General features: G+C 43.2%; 1 protein-coding gene across 2 annotated transcripts; it reads left to right on the plus strand.

Moving 5' to 3' along the window:
• The first annotated feature begins 426 nt into the window (after positions 1 to 426).
• ppm1h (protein phosphatase, Mg2+/Mn2+ dependent, 1H) lies at positions 427 to 26,535 on the plus strand. Of its 2 annotated transcripts, XM_031861432.1 has the most exons (11): positions 427 to 871; positions 7,321 to 7,486; positions 8,816 to 8,863; positions 10,612 to 10,968; positions 16,308 to 16,420; positions 16,566 to 16,650; positions 16,865 to 16,983; positions 21,598 to 21,661; positions 23,382 to 23,489; positions 24,199 to 24,350; positions 24,715 to 26,535. In XM_031861432.1, the coding sequence occupies exons 1-11, from the start codon at positions 639 to 641 to the stop codon at positions 24,860 to 24,862; spliced, it is 1,593 nt and encodes a 530-aa protein (XP_031717292.1). In that variant the 5' UTR covers positions 427 to 638; the 3' UTR covers positions 24,863 to 26,535. The 2 variants fall into 2 exon arrangements, with proteins under 2 accessions (XP_031717292.1, XP_031717283.1); XM_031861423.1 differs by lacking the exon at positions 8,816 to 8,863 and having other exon boundaries at positions 525 to 871.
• Positions 26,536 to 27,477: the final 942 nt, after the last annotated feature.

Here is a 27,477-nt window from a genome sequence, read left to right on the forward strand (position 1 = left end):
TTGTATTGGAGTAGGCTGCTATAACAGTAAAGAAGCCTAGCAGGGATTTAGACCTCTTGGATTCTAATCTCAAACATAAATAGCATCACTCTGTAGGATGCCATTAATGCCATACTGGAGCACGTTCCTGGGTGAATGACATTTTAGTCAAACCAAAGAAATAGCCTGTTTATTCGTGCATATCTCGGACATATGCTACATGAAATATCTGCTTATTCTGAGAAAGAGATAATCTTCTAATCATTTTGTGACCTTTATGATCCGAACAAGGAAAGCCCAGTTCGATGACTGCGCCCATCTGCGCTGCACCATGCCCAGGAGGTAATCGTCACTCCGGGATTACGCAAACTTTGACCTCCAGCACAGTCAACAGTAAAGCTCCTCAACTGAGATGCCTGCGCGACCAAATCCACCAGTGGCAACCGGTTTGTTGTCACATGACCAGCGTGCCTGCGCCGCTTGCCTTGAGTTGTCTTCTATTTCCGCGTTCAACCGAGGGGAGCGCTGGGCTGAATGCGTCTTCACGGCCGCTCTGAGTCCACCTTTCACGCCGCGGAACTGCGTCGCCGTGCGGGGATCAATTGGGCGGGGGGAGACTCGCGCAATCGCATCGCCTGGACCCACGCTGCAGTAGGACCATGCTCACGCGGGTGAAATCGGCGGTGGCCAATTTTATGGGAGGTATGATGGCTGGTGGCTCTAACGGTGACCACCCCGGCGGCTCGGATCTGCCGCTGAAATACCCGTACAGCAGACCGGAGTTCCTGGGACTATCGCTGGACGAGATTGAGTGCTCGGCGGATCACATTGCGAGACCGATCCTCATCCTGAAGGAGAGCAAACGGCTTCCGTGGTCCACCGGCTACGCAGAGTGAGTAACCTGTATGCGTCCATCTTTGCTCGCACAGCACACAAGAGCATCCTTTCCAAGTGCGTCCTTCCCCGAAAACCTTGAGATCACTCATCAAGGCGTAAACATGAGCACCAGCCGCTTTTATTATTATTTGTATTATGGCATGATTCATATGGAGCCAACATTAGAAATAGGCCAAGGTGAAGCAGCATGGCCTTTCAGGGATAAACATCACATTTGCCTATAGGACACAAACAGATAAGGTCTCTGTAATCTAGGCCATAAAGGAGTGCTTTATTATTGTGATGCAGTACTAATGATGCAAAAACACCTCAAACTTGTTATAGGTGCAGGCTCACTGTAAGACAGAAGATCATTGTGTTGTTATTTTTAAGAAATTGAGATGAACAAACTGCACCCTTTGAATAGTGATTTAATGGAACCTGTATGTATGAGGCTGGTCAGGAAAGCTCGCACAAATAGGTAGAAAAGTCACCGAGTTTACCACTTAACCTGTTTCATTGCTATGTTGTGCGCATAGTATTAATAGTACTGTCTCTCGGTAAAGCCAGTAAAACTTGACCGTGTACTTTAGGTATCTTTGCTCCTGTTCTTCTTGTCAGACACTAAAAGCCATCCTCCTCCATACTTGACACCTGAGACCAGAATCAGAACCGGACCTGAGATCATCCGTTGTATTATTGATATCACATCTTGTCTTTGGGCGTTCACAATCCATTTGGCTCCCCGCACCTTCCTGCCAAGGCTGTAATACACTGGCTGTGTGTAATTCTAAAAGGACATATTATAAACAGCATCCAGTGCAGCAGCTTGACTCACTAAAAGCAAAGTTATTCCTTTGCTTCTATAAACTGTGTCGATTACGGGACACAGTCGAGTACGGGAGTCTCGGGGTGGTCTGGTGATTAGCGAAGGCTGTCTCATAACTGTACAGGTCACAGTTCAGTCCTTGAGGCGATCCTATCAACACGGCCGTTCAGTGCCCTGGATCTATAAATTCTGTTTTGTTTTTTTTCCATGACATGAAGTCTTATCATCACGCTGTTGATATGCTGTGATGATAGAGCGCCCGTTTCCTTGAGCTTCATCGTTTAATCGATGATGTTAGACATTAAGTGGGAACGCTGTGTGCAGACACTCCCCATTATCTCTTTGCATCGAATGTTTCAACTTCAGCCGTCCTGCTGAGAACCCAACGACGTGCAAGTGCTGGTCATCTGAAGTCAGCCAATGCAGGGCTTCGACACAACTGACCATGTTGTCGGTCTCATTCCCTCACTCCTTGATAACATTTCAATTGATTGACCTTTTGATTAATTGACTGTTTCAGTACAAGATAGGTCTATATGGTCTCTGCCTGAAGAAATCCTTTGATTCTCATACACGCCCTCCACTATGCTTCCTCCTCTAATCTGCCATGAAGACTTTTTAATCTCAAGACAGAAAAGAAAGGAAACCATCACCCACTCCTATGTTCTAAAGTAGGTTGCATAATTCCAGTTAAAATGATAATACAGATTTTTTTGTAATTTTCTTGCTAATTGTGTATTTCATTATTAACTCCTAATGATTGCTAGTTTATGATTAAAACACAAAGCCAATTATTGTACTGGGGTTTCTGTTTCTTACTTAAACAGAATGAATAATTCTACAGGATCAGTTGAACAGCCCTACTTCATGAAGAGATGTCATGCTGCTGCCAGGAGTGTGTGTGTGTGTGTGTGTGTGTGTGTGTGTGTGCCAGCTTGGCGTAGCATCAGCCAGGACTGAGCCATACTGGGGATTTGTCAGCAGCTGGCTGACCAGCGGGTTTTGTTATTGTGAAATCGTACTGCCAGTGGAGAAATACCGAGTCCATATGAGATGATATGATGTGAGGGTTAACAGGGTCAGATAGCGATGGGTCTCTGGGTTAGCTGTTGGGGGTCATTTCAACATCCTGACTGCTGAGGTTATCCTGGCTCACAGAGCTGCTCCCCGTGGAGACAGGAAGAGCAGTTCCACGCTCCACGAGAAGGACTCTGATTCCCCCGTCGCTGAGTGGGTTCACTGTCAGGTCCAGTGAGCACAATCATCTGAATGGATCAGTGAATATTGCTCACCGCCTTCTCTTCTCCGGCGCACTTTTGCAGACAGGCTACATGTACTGCTGCTTTTCCTTCCCTGGGTTGTTTCCCACCCATTGTGTATACACCAGCTCCAAACACGAATGATTCTGCCCTTGTGCACTCAGTTCGCTGTTGGGGTGCAGTTCACAGTGCCGCTTTGCATTTCCAAAAAACGAGGCGGAAACTGCGTCTGATGCCTTCAGTGGAGTTAAATCAGGCGCGCTCTCTCCAGGAAGTCGGTGTTCGAGCTTGGGGTCGACCTCGCTGCCAAGTGACAGTTGACATACCTCAATAAGGTAATAATATGACTAGTTTACATCATTAAATTCCGGCTAGTGTACACATACAGCAGTTTGTACACTCTAAGTAAGTCCTGGTCCCTTCCTCTGAATTCTTTGGGTGCAGTCAAATGAAAACGTGATCAATAAATCCCTGAATTAACTGAGAGGTAAATAGATTATGACAACAATCATTACTTGCAGCCTTAGTTACATGACTACTTAACCTGGTCTATACTCATACCTTCTGTATGTTTATATTGATATTTGTGTTGGAGAACTTGGTTCCACCCTCCTCTACCTTTTTTTTTTTTTTTTTTTTTTTTTTTTTTTTTTAGCTCCAAGCTACTTTCTAGGAGGGAGACCAGTGATGGTACGAGAGGCGAGGCAGCGAAAAAGCTGTGGTTTGATTAAAAGTGATGTTCAACAAGTTAATCAAGGCTGGCAATGAGCATAAAATATAGTAGACAGACATCTCTCCAGTGGTGGAATGATTGATGCCAAAGCCAATTCTTTAGAGTTTCAACATGGTTCAAATGGGCTTCACCTTCACTCCCCCTCTCCTCCACGTCTTTCCTCTCGTCACCTCCTCCAGCTTGCTTGTTGCAATGGGAGAGTAGTGGCACTGAGAGGGAAAATGAGTTGTGACAAAGCTTCTCTTTCATTCATTATCCCTTTCACTCTACTGACCCAGTACCAACACAACTTTGCAACCTCAGCAGCAGTCCTATCAATACTTAATCAATAAACTGAACACGAGCACCACCACTGCACACCGTATGTTTTGTTTGTAGAGTGACGTACTTAGTATTGATATCTAAGTTAAAGGAACAGAGATAAGAAAGTAGATGTTAAACAGTATGAAGCGGGTGTTTTTGAATAAACGTAGGGCATGTGTTTACAAGATTAAAAAGGGTAAACACAACACAAACCTATCGTTAATGCCGGTTTATCCATAATACCACTTGGTTTTTCTTTAGTCTTTTCTACTATTTTTCACTGTAAAGGAGCTAAATTAAGTCAATGTGGAGAGGTCATGAGGAACCACATGACCACCACTTTTTTTTTGTTCTACACACAAAGCTTGCCACTGCTTAATCACATGATACAGCACATGTTCTGGTGTTGTTTCTGCTACATCAACACGGCCACATCGCTCTGAGGCAGAAACAACGTAATGCTGCCTCAGTTCAGGGCCAGCTTTCCTCAACCTGAGGCTCAACTACGAGTTAAGATTGAACGAGACTTGTTACGCACTTGCATAAGAACACCGTCGGATCATTCTTATCCTTATCTTAAATGACTTTTGTGAAAACTGAGACATTGCAGCAGAAAGTACAGTAGAAAAATAGATGCAAAGGAATATAGCAAATAAGTATTATTTAAACATAGCTAAAATCTGCAATAAGAAGTTATGCAAAACATTTAAAAGGGCCAATATAGATATAAAATATGTGGCAATGATATTGGAATATGAAGATAGGTTTCAGAATGTCCCATAAACGACCCGGTGGTGTCTGATAATGCCTTTGGAACAAAACTTCAGGTCATGTGTTGCCGAAATAGAAAGAGACTCCCACAAAGCAGGCACACGGTAGTTTACAGCTCTGACAGAGTAATTAAGGTCATGCCATCGTCTCAAATGGGAAGAAGTGAAATGGGGTAACCAAATATGACAGCCCTGCTCTCGGACACAACCCGTGCCTCAGGGTCTGGATGGCGTCTCCTCTCACATCAGAGATGAAAGGCTCCAAAGCTCAACTGTCTTTAATCTTGTGACCGTTCCAGGGTCAAATGACCGCGGCTCCCTGCAGCGCTTTGGTCTCAGACACGCATGATGGTGTCTGAGGTTTGTGGCCTCTATTCATCGTATGAAGTTAGGGGAAGGAGTTGAACACATTACCTACACATCACATACTGTATACTTGCATAATGTGACATGACATCATGATAACGTTATAATTGACACACCCAACACACGTTTTTACTGAATAGAGCAGGAACGCATCATGACATAAATGCATTTACAATGTAGTATTATCAGGGATCGGTGACTAGAAAGCATTAATGCCGATCTCTTGATCGCATATTTCTTACTGAATATCTACCAGTGACGATCGTCAGTAAAAGTTTATTTCACACTATGATGGTTAAACTGTGTATACACACTGTGATGGAGGATCCATACGGCTCACTGATCAACTATGGTCCGTGACACCACTGCTCAGTAGGCAAATTCGGTGTTTCATGTAAACCTGTCTTATTGACACACCGCAGGGAGTGTGTGCTATTATTAGTTTTCAGGACAGGGAAGTGGTGAATAGCCCATTGTGTAAGACTCTAATTAAAATCAATCTTACTGAGCGAAGGTCTGCCCAGTCAATATCCTGTCGCTTTTACAACCCACGGTGTTTTCTTAGCTGGAGACAGAGGGTCTGTGCTCTTCATTCCCAGGACCAATTAGGATTATTTATATAAGATCCTCCACAGGGAAGTAATCATGGCTGCCTCTCATATCAACAGGTAGCCTTATAATGTCTCATTTATTTGATGTGAGTCTCACTTGAGACATTGCTTAAAGAGACACACTACCAGTCTCTGAGTCTTAAAGCATAATAACTATGTATTTTTATGACAAATGTCTGTTGACATAAAAAGTGATAAAATTCCATTAACAAAAATATAAATTTAGATTTCGCATTTTGTCCCTGTCCATCTAACTTCTTGAGCTCCAATTATATAAGATACCATGTGCACCGTTTTAATAGGGCCACTGTAGACTTAGCATCTCCTACGGTGTGGCTAAATCCAGAATGCCCGGAGTATTGTGAAGCAGCGTGTGTTTGTCTACGACTACAGCAGCTCGCAGCAGCAGTACACCATCTGCCAGGGGTTGTATAATACATATTTACGTATCTTTCTGTCCTCTCACCTACATGCGTGGGTCTCAAATTGAAATGTGTATTCAAAGAGTGTGTATTTAGCTGACTTCATCTCACATTGTCTCCCTTTTTATTATTGGAAAAAAATATATGCTTGCCATGAAGGGAAACAGAAATTGAGTTTGTAAAGGGTTTATACTCCTAAGAATGTCATGTGGATTAAAGGTCACAGCTCGGAGGAGATTGCTATATGGAGGATATTGGAGCCCTTGAATTACCTGCAGCTGTGTCTCACCTTTCACCACCAACATTCAGGACATGTGCAAGTATAATCCAAGGCAGCTGTTACCAAACTGTTTTTGTTTCTGATGTGCTTGAAATGATTTGAGTGGTTGCATGCAAGGGGAGAACACTGTATTAACCATTTCTTCCTCTAAATACCCTTTTGATTTTGAATCTGTTTTCCAGTGCAGAGAAACGCAAGTCTTATTGAACCACAACAGTGCTGTTTGGCTCTAAATATAGTGGGAACCCGATTTGTTGTTGTACCCTCTGCAGTTAGATTGAATAGGTTCAAAGGGTGTTTTGTTAGCTGATATCGCCTGATCCAATTCCAATAGTACTAACCATCTATTTCCATTTGAAGTCTTAAGTGCAGCTTTGCTAAAACAGCATTGCCTGTTAATATTTCAGCTTGTTATAGGCATTATTGTACACTTGACACTGAAACAGGTAACTGTTCCTGTCTTGTCTTGTTGCTCAGAGTGCTTTGTCTCTTTCTGCTCTTTCCGTTGACCGAACCCTTGTTCTGTTTTTTAAAAATAATTTGAATAACTTTTCATAAAGAAGACTTTCTTTAGCCTAGAAACATGGAAGATCATTAAAAAATATTGAGTAGTCTTCTCAGCCATCTGATTGTGCGGAGTATTGTATTTATTATTCAAACTTCTGTTTAGTGCACACATCACTCCCGCCTATCTAGCACTACTAGATTTAGGGATTTCGTTAATTTATATGGTCAAAGGTATTGTAATATATAAGGCTTTTTAATGTCATATCCCTAATTTATTTAATATCATCTTATATTGATTTGTAATTAATTGTTATTATCTCTTTATCTTTTATGTTATGTGTGTTAAATTCCCTGTTTTCTGTCATTTTATCCCCTCTACATTTAGGGTGATCAATGCAGGAAAAAGCACATTAAATGAGGACCAGGCCTGCTGTGAGGTGCTGGTGGTGAAAAGGAGACCTGCAGGAATCTCCACACCCAACCGGACCCCTACGACCCGCAGGAGGTCTTCCCTGCCCAATGGAGAGGGCTCGGGCCCCCGGGAGTGCCCGGTGAGTCAAACACACAAGTCTGGTTCCATCAGGAAATATCCAGCTTTTCACCATCTCTGACATTCTGCGGACACATTTTATGACCACGGGAGGTGAGGAGTGAAAACTGGAGAACCAGCGTGCAAAATACCCGGTGGCATCGGGGGGGGGGGTGCCTAGTGCTCCAGTGTTGTGCTGAAGTCTTACACAGAGCCATTGTGAATAGATTTCATGGATGCAAGTCAACGCAATCAACTAGGCTTCATACGCTATGCACACACATCACCAAAGCTAATATCGTTAACAATACGGCCACGCACACAACCGCTTACTAATTAACTACTTGCAACAGAATTCACACAGCACCCTCACCTCACTCTCTCCCAGCAGGTCTATCACAATTCAGTCACAGCAACCATGGGCTAGAGATCGTAAAACATTCTGTTACCTTGAAAAGATCCACTGTTTTTAAGGTTGTACGGGGCAACATTAGGTTTTATAAAATACACAATATTCACACTGCCTGCCATTTGTAACAATGCCACCCACGGAGGAAGGCCTTAACAGAACCAACCCGGTATTCAATGGCAATTTAAGAGGAAACAGATCTTTCCCAAGACGCCCCCAAAGTTGAACTCTTGAGACTTTCAGAGGGTCTCGAGAGTCAATCAAAGTCGTATTTCTTACACTGTGGAGAATAAAATACAAACCAAAGTAAGATTAATTGCTTGGCTTGTACGTGGACAAATATGCATGCTGCTGACATCATGATTTCTGGGTATTGAAGAAAAATTTGAGAAAAAAACAATAAAAAAACTTCAGTGAGGTGAAAATTTTCTTTCTAAAAAAAATAGTTAAACAAGTCATGTTATTCCTTAATTTATTACATTTTTAAGTCGAAATTTTAAACATGGCTAAATAAGAATTTAAAAAATAATAATTTAATGTTTCAGTTCAAGTAAAAATGTTAATCCTGAGCCATATTTTTGATAACATGTCAATAGGGTCACAGACTCAAAGCGTCCACATTTTAGCATTTATTCACTGATGAAATCCAGGTAATGGTCAGAGTGGATGTAGTCCTTGAATGCCCCGGGGGGGTTCTGCTGTTGGGACCCACTGTCTCCTCATCCAGTCCCATCAGCGGTTTACTGGGGCGTACAGCACAGCGTCCTTCACACATCGCAGCCTCGGCCTCCAGCAGCTCTTGACAGCCACTAATATGGGCAGGCGGATACGAGTACATTTGCTCACAGAAACACACAGGCTTTAAAGTTCAACACGTGTCCTGCTGCAAGTACAGTATGTTGTGTACAATAAAGTAATACTGCTGCTAACATTTCTCCTCAGCCCACCAGTACTTTACTCAAGCCCAGCCAGAGCCTACAGCAAGCTCATGCAAGTACCTCATGACTCACTACTGCAGTGATACTAGACCGATAAGAGTAGTGTAGAGCCTTTGTAGTGCTTCTTTGCTTGCTTCATAGGCTCATGTTGTAGAACCTGCCTGCACTATATTTAGAAAATCAGATTTTTAGTGTGTGCAGAAATGTATGCTAGCAATGATCCCCACACGGTGACCAGAAAAAAGCAGTATAAGCTCTGCCTTTGCAGAACAAACAGCCCTCTATTTTCCACTTTACATAATTGTTATGTCATGATGAAATATGTGCAATAGCAACTCAATGTCTGTACTTTAATGTTGTTTGACGTAGAAGGGAGTTAAATGTGCATCTTAACAGAGTGGACAAAGCATGGCCATTGGCTCCAGAAGGGGGGGAAGGGGGACGGGAAAAATCACAGAGTCGCTGCACTTTTTGAAGGCGGCAAACTTAAAGATGTGCGACGATTGAACTGGATCACAAGCCACATTGTCTAAAATGCTATGTGGGAGGGAGCACTTTGTAGATCACCACAGATGACAGTATCCAGCTTTGGAACACAAAATCTGCGTATTTCAGCATTGATCCCAGAGCATTACATTAACATTAACATCATAGCAGACCAGGTTGGGCAACCGCTGCTGGATGAAGGGTACTTTTAGATCACAAGACGTCATTGAATGAGAGCCTCAAAGCGTTCCCTCTGAACACCTACAGCATGGGATGAATTTAGATGCAGTGTCAATAGAATGGAGCTTTCGCCCATGAAGTTTGTGCAACGTGTGTGAATCATTAATGTCTGCCTGAGGCGGCTTTGACACCTGGAGCGCGTAGCTTTCTGTTGGAGTCTCCCTGCACTCGGGGCTAAAGTCGGTCCAACCTGGCATTGAACAAGAGATTCTATTCTTCTGGTCACGGAGACGGTATACATCAGTGTTTCCCAACCTTTCTGCTTGTGACCCTTTACACAACTATCTATTCATTACCACCCGCCACATGTTGCATACTAAATGTTTTGTGTCGTTCCCCTACATGTAGAGTGCTTAAGAAGTACAACTATCCAGTATATCGCAATAAAAAAACAAAGTTTAGAGAAAAGCCACGTAGAGCTGAAATATGTTTGTTTTGTTTTTCTTATTTCCTATTTCTGAAATGTACAGTATCTTGAGATTGAATCCCTCCAGGTAAGTAACCACAGCAGTCATTTTGGATGATGAGTTAATACATTTCATTCATTTTGATGATCGTGAAAAATACTAATACAAACCTAACTCTTGGAGTAAGAAATATTTGATTGGCTCATGTCTACTTCTGACTGTTAGAGAACCTGTTGAACATTATTAATAGGGAACCATGTAGACACTGATTATTTAATTTTTTTGTGGACTACAGGTGACAATAAAGACTTCAAATACAATCCATGACTAGTATTCTCAGCTGACAAACGTAATGATCATTCACACAGTAGATGATGTTTCTCCATTGAAAATAAATGGATTTTCAGTCGCTAGTTGGATGAGAAGTGAGAATGCAAGGCCTGACAAGGTCAACAAGACAAACTTTTATCACGGTTGTCTGTGATTGTGATGCGTGTCGAGATGGATGCCTCGCCTTCTATTGCAAATCAAGTCTACTTACGGGTACAAATAAAAGTAACCTGACAGAGCTCCTCTGATTACATGACGCATCCCGTAGATGCAAATATTGACACAATGGATTAACGTGTCATCGTCTGATGTGTGTTTGACTCCTATCTGTATCCAGGAAAGCTCTGACAACCTCACCTTCATCTACTGGGCGATGTTTGATGGCCACGCCGGCTCTGGGGCGGCTGTAGTGGCTGCCCGCCTTCTACATCACCACATCGCCCTGCACCTTCAGGAGGTGATGGAGATCGTCTGCAATCCGAACCTGACGACCCCCACGTGCCTCGGGGAGGAGCCAATCAATCACCACCTCACCCCGACATCCCAGCGCGCCCTCACCAGGGCCGCGTCCCTCCGCGGCGCCGCAGGAGCTCCCGGCTCACCCAGCACCCCACCCACGCGCTTCTTTACCGAGAAGAAGGTCTCACACGAGAGCCTGGTGGTCGGAGCCATCGAGAATGCTTTCAAAGACATGGTAAGAGGCGTTTGCAATGAAAATACCGTGCACACCATTAAAATTACAGAACACGGAGGAACATTGTTCCCTTAAAGTTCCTTGTGCTACTTCAGTTAGTGATTTCTTTCAATTCCCAGAATAACACTGGACATCCCCCCCCTGTTAAATCGCCCAGAGTTGCCTCCATTCCTGGTTATATGTGTATTTGGAGAAAAAAGGCTAGGCATGCCCTTTTCTCAAAATGAAATTGCTTGGAAGCAACGATATGCTGGAAAAATGAAAGACACAGAAATGTCTGTTAAATGCAAGCCTGCAATCAAAACTGTAAGTGTTAGTCTTAGGTTTTTTTGATACATGCATTTGCCATTTCCTTTACAATGAGGATTCAAGCTCCACCTCACTATTGTTTTTATTGTGGAGTAATCCAGTGATTATTGTCTTGTAATCATTTACCAAACATTGCCCATCACAAGTTCACAGAGGCCATGGTTTACTCTCATGGAAGAATAACCAGAAACTATTCACAATTGAGAAACTGGAAACAGTATTTTTTTCTCATTATGTTTAAAAAAAGTACTTCAAACGCTAAATTGATTATGAAAATAGCTAATTTATATTCTGTCCATTGATTAAATCGACTAATATACACAAATTTACAATACATAATGTATTCATGAATAAAAGTGAAAAAAAATGAAGCAATATGCAGACTTTTGGGTATGGCATTAAAAATAGAATAAAACTATATTAACCAAATAATAAAATCATGAATAACATCTATTAGACGCCTACTTTTGTGTTTGACAACAGATCAAATGTAATCTGTGATGTCCTGCTGCTGTAAACCACAGCCGCCTGGTCTTAGAAACAGGTTACACCAGACACACAGAATTATCTTCCAGTAAGGTCAACACTGCACCAACGCTTTTGAACGTTTGTGTTGTGAGTGAGATCACTGGGGGAGGTTAAATCAGATCTGGCAGCTCAATCAAATTAGAAAATACAATTGCATAGTGTTTCCACCTCTTTACCACTAGATGGTAGTGTGCAATTACCTATTCTTACCAAAGTACATGGCCATAGAAAGGGAAATAAGAGTATTGGGGCAGTTATGGCGTGTGTAGGTGTAAGTAATGGTTGTATGAGGATCAGTTAATTAATTGAGGTCTATTGTGAATTTATGGTTAATGATGATGTGATTTTTGCTTCAGAGTCATGAGGATTGTGTGTTGTGAACTACAGTTGCACACTGTTACGTCACGATGAAATTTGTTAAAATAGCATGGCAGTAATCTGCACAATTCAGTTTTTTTTACATGATTCAGCATAAAGATTCAAATGTTACTGGAATTAGGATCCACTTTTAATAGTAAATAGTAGTTTCTTTGCTGCTTCTGTGTTTTTCTCTCTTTGTTTCCTTGTCAGAAACGTATCTACTCACGGCTCCGAGCTATCAGCAGACTTCTATGCCTCACTCTGCTTCCCGTCTCTTCACTCACGTGCCTCTCTGGCTCTTCGTCCCGCTCTGAATCTGCACTCTGTACCCTCTGTGTCCTCTCTCTGTCTTTAAGGGGAATTGCACTGAAATCCACCATTTCAAACGTTGCAGTCACAATGTACCTCAATCCCTGCAGCTACAAAGCTCTCTAATGGTGGTCTAAAGTTGTTCTTCAGAGAACTATACTTTCCAGTGCATTGCTCAGTGTCTCACTAATTGTAATTGGAGCCCATAGGCGAGATAAAATGCTGTAACCACCTGGAAAAACAGTGTCTACTTTCCTCCACAGCTGTCATTTATTTTTATTTCAGTAATCATTTTTGTGAAAATTGCAAACTGCTCCACATGGTACACATCTCCACTTGGAACCCAACTTCTACTTTTGCTCAGTAACTACCCAAAAGTAGATTTTGGCAGCATTCCCCCCCCCCCCGTCTTATTTTTTTTTAATGAAGCTCATTCTTTAAGAAAATGTCACTAGAATCCTGGGGAGGTTTGGTATCACTCTAAATCGTTGTGTCAGAGGTCACTGAGTCTCTTTATCTTATCAGCAGGATCCGCCTTTAATTTCTCACTGCATTCCTGTGGCAGTGGCCGGTGTGTATGAGGCGGCTACTGAACACTCAGGGGGGGGGGGGGTGTAAACACCAAAAACAACTCGGAAACAAAAGGTGGGCCCGTTTCAGAGAGAGGGGAGATGATTTCACCGGCCTCGTATGATCGTCTTTAGTATAGAACATTTATTTGTAGCCTCTCTAATTGGTATTGTGTATATGCGTGTGTGTGTGTGGGCAGGTTGAGCTCCACTTGTGCAGACTGCCACTTGTTGACATCTCACCATCATGGGAATGTTTGATGCCTCACTTTATGATGTGTGCTATCAGCATTCGTTGAACATTTTGGGAAATTTGCTTATTGGCTTTTATTCAGCGGACAGTTAGCTTAGCTTAGCACAAAGACTGGAAACTGGGAAACAGCTAGCCTGATCAGCCTATAAAGCTCAGTATGTCATGCCATATCTTATTTCAATAATCTGTACACAAACTCAAGTGTGAAATCATAGCGGTGACTGCCGACTATGCACATAGCCACTATACTGTATATGACAATAACAAAGTAAAAGGATAGATGACATTTTTTGGTCTGACTGTACAAATGTCTGTTGATTTTACTCATTTGTTAATTTTTGACAAGTAAATCTGGCCATTGGGCGAGTAAAACAAGGGCTTAATGTGAGGCCCTGTCCTACTAAACATAGAAACGTCAAACCTGTCAGTAGATCTATACAAGTTGGCTGTGCTCTTTTTCAATACTTCAATACTTGATCAGCGTCAGTCCTGGAGGAACAGGACGTACGTAGTCCGACAGATTAAACCAGACGCGCCATAAAACACACAAATCTCAGTTTTTTATTTGTCCCGCCCTCTTCCTGACCTTCGACCAATTACCACAGTTGACACTGACTGATACTTGCAGATAAATATCTCAAAACTAAAGGCACAATCTGTGTTTTTTTTTGTTACCACATTGTTTAGAACTGTTTCCTCAACTATTTACATCCTCCCTTGTTTTTATGCTCTATGTTAAAGTGGCTTTATTCCACATTCAGAGCATCATTATAGCAGCAAACAACTTGCTTTGTAAAGATATAGAGTGCTGCAGCGATGATGTATTTTTTTAGGCCAACCCGGAAGTTGGCATCGCCCTTAATTGCCCTTGATGAAAAGTGAAAGAGATTTTTCCATTGGATTTTGAATTATTCCTAACAATGTGTGTTATTGTGCTCTATATTAAAGGAGCATTAGCCGGAGAATTTGCCCAAAGGTGCTTCTGGCCCCTTCAAAAACAGCTGATGTGCCGCCGATTTATCAGTTGGAATGATTGATTCAGTTAATTACCGTCAGCAGAGCTTTCCATCTTTTCTGACGTTCGACCGGTTTTTCTGCCGTTGCTCTGTTTTCTTTCTCTGTTTTTAGAACTAATAGCTTTAGGTTTTTATACTGCAAACTCACTAATGGATAACGCAGCAAACAGCATGGAGACGGGTGTTTGGCCTGACCTGTGGCTCATAGGTAGTACGGTGACTCAACATCAGCTTTTGCCAAAGCAGTCGAACCTTCTCTTCTTCTTTGTTGCTGGTAAGCAGAACAGCTTCTACGAAGATGGTGGCCTTCAAGACAATATGTTGAATAAAATAGTTTATAAAAGCTATTAAACATTCACTCACATCTTCTATGAGCCATTGGACATAATGAGGGGTGTTCTTTGGTGTGTCCCTGACGTAGATTTCAGTTTACAGTTTACTACAGACTAGTTATTTTTGTTGTAATGGATGATGTGGTCATATGATGTCATGTGGGACTCTTGTGGAATTTGGTCATTCCTGATTCGTCAGTCCTTAGTCGTTGGTGTTTGTTTTTCTTCTTTCAAGGACACAATAAAGAGTTTAATTTGAAGAAGTGCAGACACCGTTTCGTCTCCACCTTTGGGTTGTTTAGCTCGTTGGATTCCTCTTGGCGGAAGTGGGGAGGAGAAAGGTGTAGATGTTTATGCAGACATTTTCATTATTGAAGACTTTGCCTGCAGCAAGAGGTATTGCAGGATAAATATGTATGGCTCGCTACAGATTCATAATTCAATTAGGGTGAAGGACACATTTGTTCACCCTCTCCAACACACACACACACACCGTCCTCCATACTCCTTCATGCCCCCTCCCTCTTTGAAAAATGTGCACAGCAGCAACAGTGGTATGTGCGTGTGTGTGTTTGTTCTGTAACTGGACAGGAAGATGGAGTGCAGGCCTTCAAAAACACACATATGCACCCAAACACACGCCAATTCTGTCTCGTATAAAACAGTCAGCACAAAAATGCACACAAACGTCTGAAGTCGCACGCACACACACATCCGGTCCCGCAAATGATTGCTTTCTATGCACACACATGCAGAACTGTCTACACGCACTTGGACTCTCACACATCCGTCTTTTCTGCCAGACACAAACACACGTACATTTATGCCCACGATCCACCGCTGTCTCCTGACTCTGCGCACACATTCACACGGTTGTAATCTGATACAGGTCGTCCGCAGCGGGAGCAGAAGGCGACGTGCTTTAGTTGGGGGTGACATCCCTCTTGGGAAAACTGGCTAGGGATGGCCCTTGCTGCAAATGTGTTCGCCAGCATTTTACATCCTAACTCAATCTGTTGATGGTTGTTCGTGACGGAGGGATGCGAAGGAGGAGGCGCCAGAGGGGGTCATGCATTTTTCCGGGATTACTTCCTGCGTCTGTTTTGCCATTAAAGGCCCGTTAGCATCAACGGTATCCACAGAGAGCATAAAGAGGGTTAAACCACGTGTAAAAGCAGCTTGGTTCAAATGTATGTTTGCATTTTGATTAATTTTCTGACAGGTTAATTATTCATCTAATTAATGAATTGATACAGTAGCATGGGTTTTTTTTTTTTCTAATCATTTTTTTTTTTTGGTTTAATTAGCAACAAATGAATCTGGGCTAATTAACCGGTGTAATGACCAACGGCTGTTCCAAACTTTCCCTCCTATCCCTTTGGTTTCCATTCTGCTTTATTGCTCCTTGACTTATGACGCTATTGATGAATGAATTCATTATGGTGCTATAATTAATAATAGCATCATGGTGGGTTTTAAGTACCAGCGTAATATTTGACTCGGTATCAGGTTCTTGCTGAAATGCTTTGTGGCGCTGCGTGATAGGAAAAAAGTTTTTGAAGGCTGTGATGATTAGAAACATGATGATGTGCAGAGTGTGGGTTTGGATTATGTGCTCTTGGTATTAATATGTGTGTGTGTGTGTGTGTGTGTGTGTATTTAGGATGTGCAGATCGAGAAGGAGAAGGCGGTCTACAACGTCTCAGGTGGCTGCACTGCTCTGGCGGTGGTGTATTTGCTGGGGAAGCTCTACGTCGGGAACGCTGGAGACAGCAGGTGAGACACTCGCGTGGACATAATGAGTGCACTTTCGCACATGCACAAGCGTCTTTTCTCTGTCGCTCACCTCGTCGTGCCCTGCAGCAGTCAGTGTCCCAGTTTGAATAAACAGAGATTTGTTGCGTCTGGTCCTCTCCCTCAGAGCTATCATTATCCGGGCCGGGGAAGTCATCCCCATGTCAGCAGAGTTCACGCCGGAGTCAGAGAGACAGCGACTGCAGTTCCTGGTAAGAAAGAACCTTTCTCAGCTGTCGGATATTAGCAGAGCTGACCTCCCCTCCCGTTGAGATATACCAGCTATGCTTTGCTCTGTCTCTCTTACACTGCCTGCTCTCTTTGCCAGCTTAATAGACTGGAATTGTTTTTCCTATCCCCAGGGTATGTCAATCTTATTCTTTTTCTGTTTTTTTTTTTTTTTTCTCCGTTCTTTCCGTATCTCAGGCCTACATGCAGCCCCACTTATTAGGGAACGAGTTTACACATCTGGAATTCCCGAGGAGAGTTCAGAGAAAGGAGGTCGGGAAGAGGATGCTGTACCGTGACTTCACCATGTCAGGATGGTGCGTGACTGATTTGTTGATTTTTGACTGATTTACAGATTGAATTCTTCCCTTAACGTCAAATGCAAAGCACAAGTGACTGTTAGGAAACTACACTAAAACATAGTTGTTAAAAATATGGTTACGTTTTTTACATCCTTACACTTCAAAGTAATTTCTGCTTGCCAACCTCATATAATTATGCCTTGCCAAAACATAACTTTGTGATATTATCTGCATTTGACGGATTTCCTATAATGTACCCTTTATGGCCAATCTCCATCCTATTGAGTGTGCAGCAGTGTATAAAAGCCATTCAAAGCTTCACTGTCAGAAGGAGCTCCATGCAGTCGCCTTGACATTTCTGCTTCTGTGTGTGAGAGGAAGGTAAGAAGGAATGTGTGGGCACATGAAGGACAGCTCTTTATCTTAGAGTGGAGAGAGGGGTGAGAAAGGAAGAAAACAGCGAGGACACAAGGACTGAGGTACAAATGGAAATGTGGAGAGGAGATAAAAGGAAAGGAAGAGACAACAAACTGAGGGAGGGAACGAGTGCAGGTGCAGCTTGAAGTGTAAAGTGGATTTTTTTCTCTTCAAAGTGGAAAGTTAACCTCCGTTACACACGCTGCTACTGAGGTCACTGTAGCTTAAATGATTATCGGCTGCATTCTCAGCAAACAAAGATGTTTAGCATTCAGCTCTATGATCTATGTCTGTGCCTGAATTGTACTTGGCGCTTTACCACAATAAGAAATACTCCATAACAAGTAAGTCCTGCATTCAACTATTTTCTCCCAGTAATAAGAGATGGTTGTAAAAAGTAAGTGTATTTACTCAAGTAATATATTTGCAGATGGATCTGAGATACTCTATGTAGATTCATGCTACTTCTACTCCACTCCACTACATTTATGACAGCCCGACCCTTGAGGCCTCCTTCTAAAGCCACTTTCCCAGAATTATCGTTATGCAAGTAAACATATAATAATGAATTTAATCACAAACATGGCTATTTAACGGGATCTCAGAGAAATATGTGAAACGACCACAACCTCATAACAGCACATTACGTGATGGTGACACGGAATGTGTAAAATTATGAGCCACCACCACAAAAACAATTTAACTTTAGCTTTAAGCAACAAAACCACTTAGTTAGGTTTAGGAAAAACATCATGGTTAAGCTTAAAAAAAGGTCTGTCAAATATCTTAACATGTCACGAATGTAACATCGCAGTAACTCAACATGGGACACGAACACTCGTCTTGAACAAGATCTCCTGGTTGAAAGTCCTGTGTTTATTTTTTCTTTTCTTTTTCTTGTCGGAGCATTTCATTCATTGATTGCTGTCGGTTTGTAAAGAGAATTTCAACAAATATAACTAGACGGGGTTTCTGTAATACATTGCCTACCGTAGCTTTAAGCACAGGACTTGGGTACCTGCACTTAAGTACCCATGTAGAACATGTGTTATACACGTACTGTATGTGTATGAGTGGGAGGTGCAGGCGACTGAGGAGAGATGAACAGAATGTGTGTTTGCTCGGTTCAGCAGATGTAGGTCAGTCAGTGGCTGTGTTCCTTTTCGGGCCCAGGACTCTCAGCCTGCCGCCTGCTTACTGTCTCCGCAGCGCAGACGGCCTGTGATGTATTTTTAATCAGGTTAAACCCATAACCCAGCTCTGCTCGTACCACCCGGACTAAGTCTGGGTCTTAAATTAGTACCCTGTCAGCCGGAGGGGCGGATTGCTCTGATGTGCGTGGGTGTGACATAATTGTGTCATCTTGTATAGGTGCAGTTCAGACGCTCTATAGGTACAAAGGATCTTCTTCTTCTTTTTTGTTTTTGTTTTTTTTTCATGCCTCTGCAGCTTTCTGCAGTACACTCTCCCGTCAGTGTGTGCAGCCGATGTGCCCACTTGCTGCGTGTGTGTGTGGGTGTACGCAGGCATCCAATTCCCTCAAAGGCATCGATGATCAAGGCCACGCTCTAATGAAGGCATACAGGCCACGCAGCCCACCTCTCTCTGTCTTCCACCCTCGCTTTCTTTGCCTCACCCTCCCTCGGCCAGTTGGACGCTTCCGCGTTGCGAGCTGTAATGGCGGTCGCTGTCCAGGATGGAGGGCGGCGTTGTATGTACGGAGTGATGGATGTTGAGCGGTCGGCCGCGGCCGACGAGATCCAAGCTCCACGGCAACGAGGAAAGGTGGGGAAGAGGGTGAGCTAGAGAGACAGAGAGAAATGTAAGCTGCAAAGATAGAGGAGAGGGTTGGGGATGGTGTTATAGGAGGGCAGTTATAAATGACAATGCACGGTGCTCAAGCTGTCTCTCTTTGGTGCACACGCCCAACTCCTGTAGACAATGAATGTCTCCTGCTCCTCCCTCTCTTCTTCCCTTCTTCTCCCATTATGCTTTCGTACCGATATGACTGATGCTATTTGGAGAGTCGTTGGATCACTGTCATTAACTCTGGCCTCGCTGTGCTCCGGAAAGCACCACTCAATCTTACACAAAAAAAAGCCCATCAAGGTTGGCCAGAATGTTTATCTGAACCCAGCTGTCAATTTGTCCGATCCATCCGGCACTGACACAGGCCCTCCGCAATGTCACCTCAAAGTCTGTCGACGCCTGTGTGTGTGTTTGTGTGTGTGTCTCTGCTTGTGTGCGTTTCTGAGATGTACAGCACACGTGCAGATCGGGACGCTGAGCACACGCTGCTAATGTTTCTCTGGCCCCCCTCCTTTGCGCCGAGCGGAGGTGACATCACTCCGCTCCTGCCTGTCTCTCGTCACCTGCAGAGAGAATGATACAACCCCCGTCCCCGTCCCTGCATCCCTCTCTTCCTCTCCCATCCCCCACACTCTCTCTCTCTCTGTCTCTTTCGGTCACACTCTGCAACGTATCAGGCGACCAAACAGCCCTCGGATGTGAAAGCGCTCAGTGTTGTGGTCAAACAGTGCGGTCCCTTGAGCAACTCTCCTTGCTGTTTTTTGGACTCCGTGCCCCAGAGCGGGAAGCAGGTATCATAACAGGATTAATGTGTATCCCTCTCTTTCTGTCACACACTCGTTATCTCAGGTCTGACAGGATGGATTGGCTGTAAACACAAGTCTCCAGAGGGAGACTGTCCCCGCCAGCAGGCTCTGGGGATTTCAACCAAGACCTCTTTGAAATAAGGACATAAAGAGTGTGTCTGGTTGTATTTTTTTTTTTAGGAGACTTCACTTCTTGAAGGTGAAATACTCCAATGAAAGAAGTTTTGAAGTGATATGGCAGGAGAAAAGGTGTTTACCTTCCTTTTATTTAAATACAGGGCGAGACCTGCACCAGCTTAATTAGAGCCTCTTTCAATGCTCAGTTCAAGTTTTGCATCATCAAACTGCTGTTTTTAGAGGTTTTTCCACACCATGAATATTGCAAACGTTAGTGAGGAAACTCTTCTACGACTCACCGCTCTGAAGAGTCTCAGGCCTGCAAACTGTATTTCTGTGTTTGCGGGCTGCGTTCGCCGCGATAGTCCTCGCTCTGCACACTGTTAAAAAAAAAAAGTGCTGAGTGCAGCAGTACAGCGCTCCCCTAAGGTGGAAACATATGGTGTCTCTGAGTGGAACTAGCAGTAATGTAAAAAGCATCCAGGTCCCTGCTAATCTGCTTCACAGCAGCTAAAATACATTGGATAAGGTGTGTGGGGCTGGCCTGGGTCACATGATATTTGCAAATGAGACTTTAGGTTTATTTGAATCAGCTTCTCAGACTACATTTGTAATGCTGTTGTTTCTTTATTTATCTAACATCAAAAGCATTACAAATGTACTGTAAATATTTGTGTGACATCTCTTCTTACGTTTCCTCCAGTATATAATAAAGAATAACTTCTGTTTCTAAATGTTATTCGATCCAGGTGAGGAGGCCAGATTTTTCTTGTGGGAGTTGTGAATGGAAAACTTTGTGCTGGCAGCTCTTCTGGAAATTGGCTCAAAATTTGCAATGTTTCTGGTACTTTATAGTAACACAGCTGCTCCTCTGAAGTAAAACTACACTCGCTATGAGCAAGACTGCTGGGTTTCTACTGAGCTCCAGTAATAGAGGGGGAAGTGTATCTTAATTAAGACCTGGCATGAATACATACAGTATTATACAGTCTTTTTCCTTGTACTGCAGCTCTGTCTGGTCCCAATCTGAAGACGGTATATTATTCATCAGATGGGGAAGTTTAAACACTGCTGAGAGCAGGGGAATGTAAACGTGGATACTCTTGCATCATTTAGCTGCTTTACATCCAGACCTTCAGACACCCACACACACATGCAGTCTTAGAAATTCCAATATTAAACCAAGAGTGTCTCATACATGCATAGACGTCTCTGTATTTGTCGCTAGGGAGACTTTTACAAGATCGGTTTGAAAGGAAAAAAACTATGCTAAAATATGCTAAGGCTCTGTGATGTCTGGGTGGATTTTTTTTTTCCCCCCTCGCCGTCTCTCTTTTCCCTCCTAGCATACTCTTTCTCTCTGTGCCAGTCGGCTCGGCAGCAGGGCCTACGGGGGGGCGATGTATCTCCAGGGCACGTGTGCGCTGCCTGTCGTAAACCAAAACCCCATTAAAGTGTCCTCTCTCTCTCCTCTGTGCAGGGCGTATAAAACCATCGAGGACGATGACCTAAAGTTTCCCCTGATCTACGGCGAAGGGAAGAAGGTAAGAAGTGCTCGGCGGCCGCTTGAGTTATTCCCTCAGACTTGTGCGCCTCGCCTGTAATCAAAGCTCACCAGGGCACCATTAGTCAGCCCCCCCCTCTCTCTCTGTGAGGAGGAGCCAGCCAGTGGAAGACCTTCCCGGCCTCTTTCCACAACGATTCCCATCCTGCACCAATATGGCACAGAGAATACCTCCGCTCTAATGGACTTTGTGCTTTTATGTCCCTCAGCAGGTAAAAACAAAGCACTAACACAGCTGAGAGTCAAAAGGTGGGACTCTCGCTGGAGCCACCCGTTAGATGTGATGAAAGGAATAAAGTGACATATGTTAATTGGAATATAACGTCGCTAAAGCACTGACTTGCAGGAGAATCTCTTTAGTGTAATGACACGTAGCACAAAAGAAAAGGTCAAGCTCGGCACAATGACATTTCCCCTCTGTGATGCTGCACATGAGGTGGCGTGCAGCATCTTGTCCTTGTTGCATTGTAAAGGTCAGAGGGGAAACATGATGGATCTGAATATGTTCTCACGGTGGCCTTCCCTAGTTTTCTATTTAACACAGACAGACGGTAGATTTATGGTTGAATGATGACAGGGGCAGATGTCGCACCACAGTGCTCTCCGCCTGCAACCACATTCGGGTTTACCCCTGCACAGTTGGCCGTGCCCACGTCGCGTCCCTCTCCCTTTGAAGTGAGACACGGAGATGGATGGCTAGATAGAGCGAGGGGGGCTTTGTGCGAGGCTGAGGAACGCCAGAGCACTTCAAAGCCCGGCGCGCAGCCTGCTGGGCCCCAATGCTCAACAATTAATCCCAGGATGTTTCCCCTTCTTCGCCGGAGGAGCTTTGCCGCCACTTTGAAACGCTCTCCCTTTCACCGTGTCTCCTTCTCTCTGCCTCCACTGATCCAGGTCCTACCAGGCCCGACTCGCCCTCATACTCCTATCCCCGGCCTTATGTGCTGCCCTTTCTCATGAGCTGTACAGTAGATTCAATTAGCCCAGTTCCCTCAGCCCTTCGCCAGCATCCGTTTTTAGAGGCGTCGGTGGCGACCTGTGCCGACAGTAGGAATCAAAAAGGAGTTTCGCACAGCTTACAAAGGAGTCTGATGGCGTCTGGGGCTCGGGGAACGAAACTTGAAGATGCCGACGACGAGCTTGTGTTTATCTGCCTGAAATGCTGCTCATCCATCCAGATAAAGATTCCCACTGAAAGCCGCCTGTATCTGTATGTATGTGTGTATATATATGTGTATATGTATATATGTATATATGTATATGTATATGTACACATACATACATATACATACATATATACATAAATATGTATGTATGTATGTGTATATATGTATGTATATGTGTATATGTGTATATGTATATGTGTATATATATATATATATATGTATATGTGTAGATATAGATAGATAGATAGATAGATAGATAGATAGATAGATCTATCTATATATCTCCAAATAAAATGGTTTGATTGTAATTTGGCTCAAACTGTTGGCTTGTCTGGTCGTCTGACTGCTTGTGTTTGAGTTCATTATAGCGATGAGAACATGTCCCCACATCTCAGAAATCACTCAAAGTACGATGTTATCATAACCGACAGATATGACGGCCATCAAAATATCAAGCATCATCAAAGACAAAATCATAGTTCTAATAAACTCTTCAATATCCGTTAAGCTTTACATGCCTCTGATGTTTTGCAGGCTCGTGTGTTGGCGACCATCGGGGTCACCAGAGGTCTGGGGGACCACAATCTCAAAGTGCACGACTCCAACATCTACATTAAGCCCTTCCTGTCCTGCTGCCCAGAGGTAGGAGTGAATTCTGTGCTTCATTATGTCTCGTTCACATTATCCTTTCTACATAACATAACATAAAGAGTGCGACTACTAATTTGAGAGATTGTGCCAGACAAGAGTTGCCACAGTAACATATCTCTTTGGATATCTTTGAAAGATTGAGGGGGAAATAATCACAGCGTAATCTGAACATTCAACGTAGAATTTATGCCGCATTTACGTCATGTTGTTGCAACCGTAATAGGCCCCTTTTTCACAGCAGCCACTTTGCCATTAATGCAGGGTAAACAGGTGTAATTAATAGAACTGATCATGGTCCTGGACGATTTATTTAATGTGTCACAGTCATTCCACTGAGCCAGCATGCACAACACCAGAGCCATGGCCCATCTCAATGGAACAGGGAATGTAGAAAAGAAGGTGAAAAGATCCACAGACATGCAAACAAACTGGTGACAGACTGGCTGCAAATGCACCACTGCTGGCAGCTACATCACAATTAAATCCAATATTAAAACTAATACAATAGATTCAGATATTCTATTCTATAATATTATTTCCTCTTGTATAATGCGTGAACACTTCCCATCCTGCCAACTTTGCGTGAATACAGCAATAGTGTCTTGTGTCACAACTTCATAGAAAATTCATAAAACAGGTCCAAATGATTCCTAGAAACCAAGCATCTTTCATCCCTTGCCCCCCCCCTCTTCACCTCCAGGTTAAAGTCTACCCTTTGGCGCAGTGCGAGCATGGAGCTGATGACGTTCTGGTGCTGGGAACCGACGGTCTGTGGGACGTGCTCTCTAACCAGGAAGTGGCTGAAGCGGTCACTTGTTTCCTGGCAAACTGCGACCCCGACGACCAGCACAGGCACGTTCGCTCATCACACAGCCGCCAGCCGGGGCTGAACTTCCTCTCACCTAGGGTCTTATTTGGAGAGGATGAACACTGTTATCTTGTTGTAATTATGCAAATTTTCAAACATTTAGATAAGCAATTTCTCTAATGTTAAGGAAAAGCTTATAAGACTGTTAAGGAGGTGCTCTGACTCTTCTTCTCCTGTGAGCTTAGTTTTTCAAAGTTCAAAGTCCCCCCCCCCCCCCCACATCTGTCTGCTCTCAGATGTACTTAGTTAAATACTGTGCTTAATTATAATCAGATTAGACCATTTATCTTATTGTTTATCACCATGCTATGACTGTGCCTTAATCATTTATCACTTTTGTTCTGGCAGGTACACAATGGCAGCCCAGGACCTCGTAATGAGAGCACGGGGGGTTCTGAAGGATCGGGGCTGGAGGATATCCAACGACAGATTGGGCTCTGGAGACGACATCTCCGTCTACATCATTCCCCTCATGTACGGCAACAAGCAGAACTAGCAGAGCTACGAAAATACAACCACCACCGAAACGTAACCCCTCCTTGACCCCCGCAGTTCCCCTCACCCCTTGGTCTCTTTATAAAGTGCTCTAGTGTGGACTTCCTCCTCTGCTGAGGGATCCAAATGTCTCTGGTCAGAAATGGGATTTTTCTTCTTTTTTTTGTCCAGGCTGTTTTCAGATCATCCTCAATTAGGGTGACCTCTTTGTCTGGTCCTTTTTTTTTTATAGTAAAGAAATGTAAAAAGAGCTTGAGTTGAAGGTACTAATCCCCCCCCCCCCCCCAATCCAGAGGAAGCCATCATGAACCTTGTTGCGGGGCGATGCCTTTAAGGCTGAGAGCATATAGACTCATGGAGGAGATGGTGATGTGCATCTCAGGATTGCAGTTACTAACTAATGCACAATTATTTATAAATGTGAAGATGTAAATACTCCAAGGTAAGACATTTGATAAGTGTGTTTACCTGTACAGTGTAACCCCCCCCCCCCCCCAAAAAAAAACACTAACCTGAAGACTGATGTCCTGCATATATAAATCACACCTCCTCTGTTCCGTGTAGAGCTGTTAAATTAGCCGCGTTCAGTCATCTGCAGTCGTGAGTCTGTTGTCCAAAAGAAAAAACGTGAAATCCTTCCATAGATAGTACGTCAGCTGTTTTTCCTGATACTGCATATTTGTATTCATTTGCACGCCTCGTAATTTGCAATTCAGTGCTCGCTAACTTAAGAAAATTCCTTTGAAAATGAAGAAACACATTCATGAAGAAAAACTGTAACGGAAGGAGCTACGAGACCCTGCTCTCATCATAGCATTACATGTAGCCTTTAGCTTTTACATTAATTCAGTTTTAAGGTGGAAACACAAAGAAGTCTTTCTGTTGCACTCATTCTCCGTCTGCCATCTACCTCATTATTTACTTCCTTTTATTGTATTACCCATTGTCCTCTTTGAGTGGCTGTTTGAATGCTACGTCAGGTGCATCAGCGGCTGCTTCCTGTGCCATTATTCAGCCATGATTTGCTCCCGTACCGGCACCATTTGTGAACTTGTTTTGCAAAAAAGCACTGAAGGAAAAACGTCCTCACAGGGAACTGTGGGGGTGTAGTGTACGAAATATATATTTGTATACATATTATGCTCAAAAGCCCCTTTGTCATGCACTCATGTTTACCTTTCCTCAGTAACAGTTGGATATATTGTCCCTATAAAGATAAAGATAAACCCATTCTTATGAATATAAGGGGCCTCTGAAGAGAATTGCTTTGATTTTGAATGTGTCATTTTACAGCAGGTATGAATAACACTATCAGTGCAGACAAATGTACAACACGTGTGTGTCTACAATCAATATTGTTGCTTGATTCATTGGTTTTCCACATTTCCGTTTGTTTAGTTGTAGTTTTCAGCTTCTACTAATTGTGGCACAAAAGTCTTAATGCTGTGCGAGTGGCTGAAGCTGGTGAAACATGGAACAGAGTGACTTAATTTAAATGTAAAAATGTAAATAATGTTTTCAGTGGAAACTTCTCTTTCTTTTGCTGTAAGCGATGTACATCTTACTGAAACAAAAGACGTCATTTGCACTGTTTTGGAAACCAAGGAACAGTGTAAATAATGGTTTAAATGCTCACTTTTCTGCTCTATTAAAAAAACGTTACCTTTTTTTCCACATTACTCTGCTGTGTTATTGAGACAAAGTTAGTGGACTCACTGTATAGTAGACAGAAAAAAAAACAGATACAAGATTGATCCTGGCCCAACAACAGCAATTGGACTTAATAATATTTTTCTAAATTCCTAAAACCAAAGTCATGGCCTGCCTGCACTGTGTTAAACTACTACTTAGATTTATTTAAATCCTGTATAATCAGATTTGACGGTCAATTCCAAAAGGGAATACACGTGTTAAAGGGAATTCTGTAGGAATTGTGAGTGCCAGACTTAAATGCTGGCAAACTCCCTTAGACTTAAGCAACTGTATAGAATAAGACCATCACCACTGACGAACTGTGTCAAGTGAGCCCCACCACTACATGATGAAGGGTATCGGTTCGCAGAACAGCATGACAGAGGATTTCATGGTGGAGGCTGCAGTCGGTGGGTGGGTGGGTAATCGGACACTGAAGCGCACACATAGTGATGAAAGACGACTTGAAAAGTGCACAAGATGTGCGTCCCTATTTCAACTGGTCTTTCCCTTCAACGTCTCCCTTAAAGGTTCCGTACACGATAGCATATCAGAGCATATCTAATGCCAGGGCTCTCAACATGGAGACGGCTGAGACAGCGGCTAATGGTGCAAACAGTGCAAACAACGGCAACAGAGCTAACAGTGTGATTTTTTTTTTTTTTTTTTTTTTTAGTGAAACTTTAAGTGCAATACCTTCGAGATCAAAGATGTAAATGAAGTCACAGGATAAAGCTTTCAGAGTTCATGACACAACGGAGGTATGAAAAACTATGTCTGTTTTTTTAGCACCAGACAACTTACATGATATACCGAACATAAAGGTGTTCGTGTGAAACAGCAAGATTCTTGTTTTGTTATGACATTTTTGACATGTCACAGTTGCACATTAATGATGGCTCTGTTATATTCAGGAGTCCCAGA

The sequence above is a fragment of the Anarrhichthys ocellatus genome, unplaced genomic scaffold (genome assembly GCF_004355925.1).
Source record: "Anarrhichthys ocellatus isolate YVR2014 unplaced genomic scaffold, GSC_Weel_1.0 scaffold2, whole genome shotgun sequence".
Taxonomy (NCBI): domain Eukaryota; kingdom Metazoa; phylum Chordata; class Actinopteri; order Perciformes; family Anarhichadidae; genus Anarrhichthys; species Anarrhichthys ocellatus.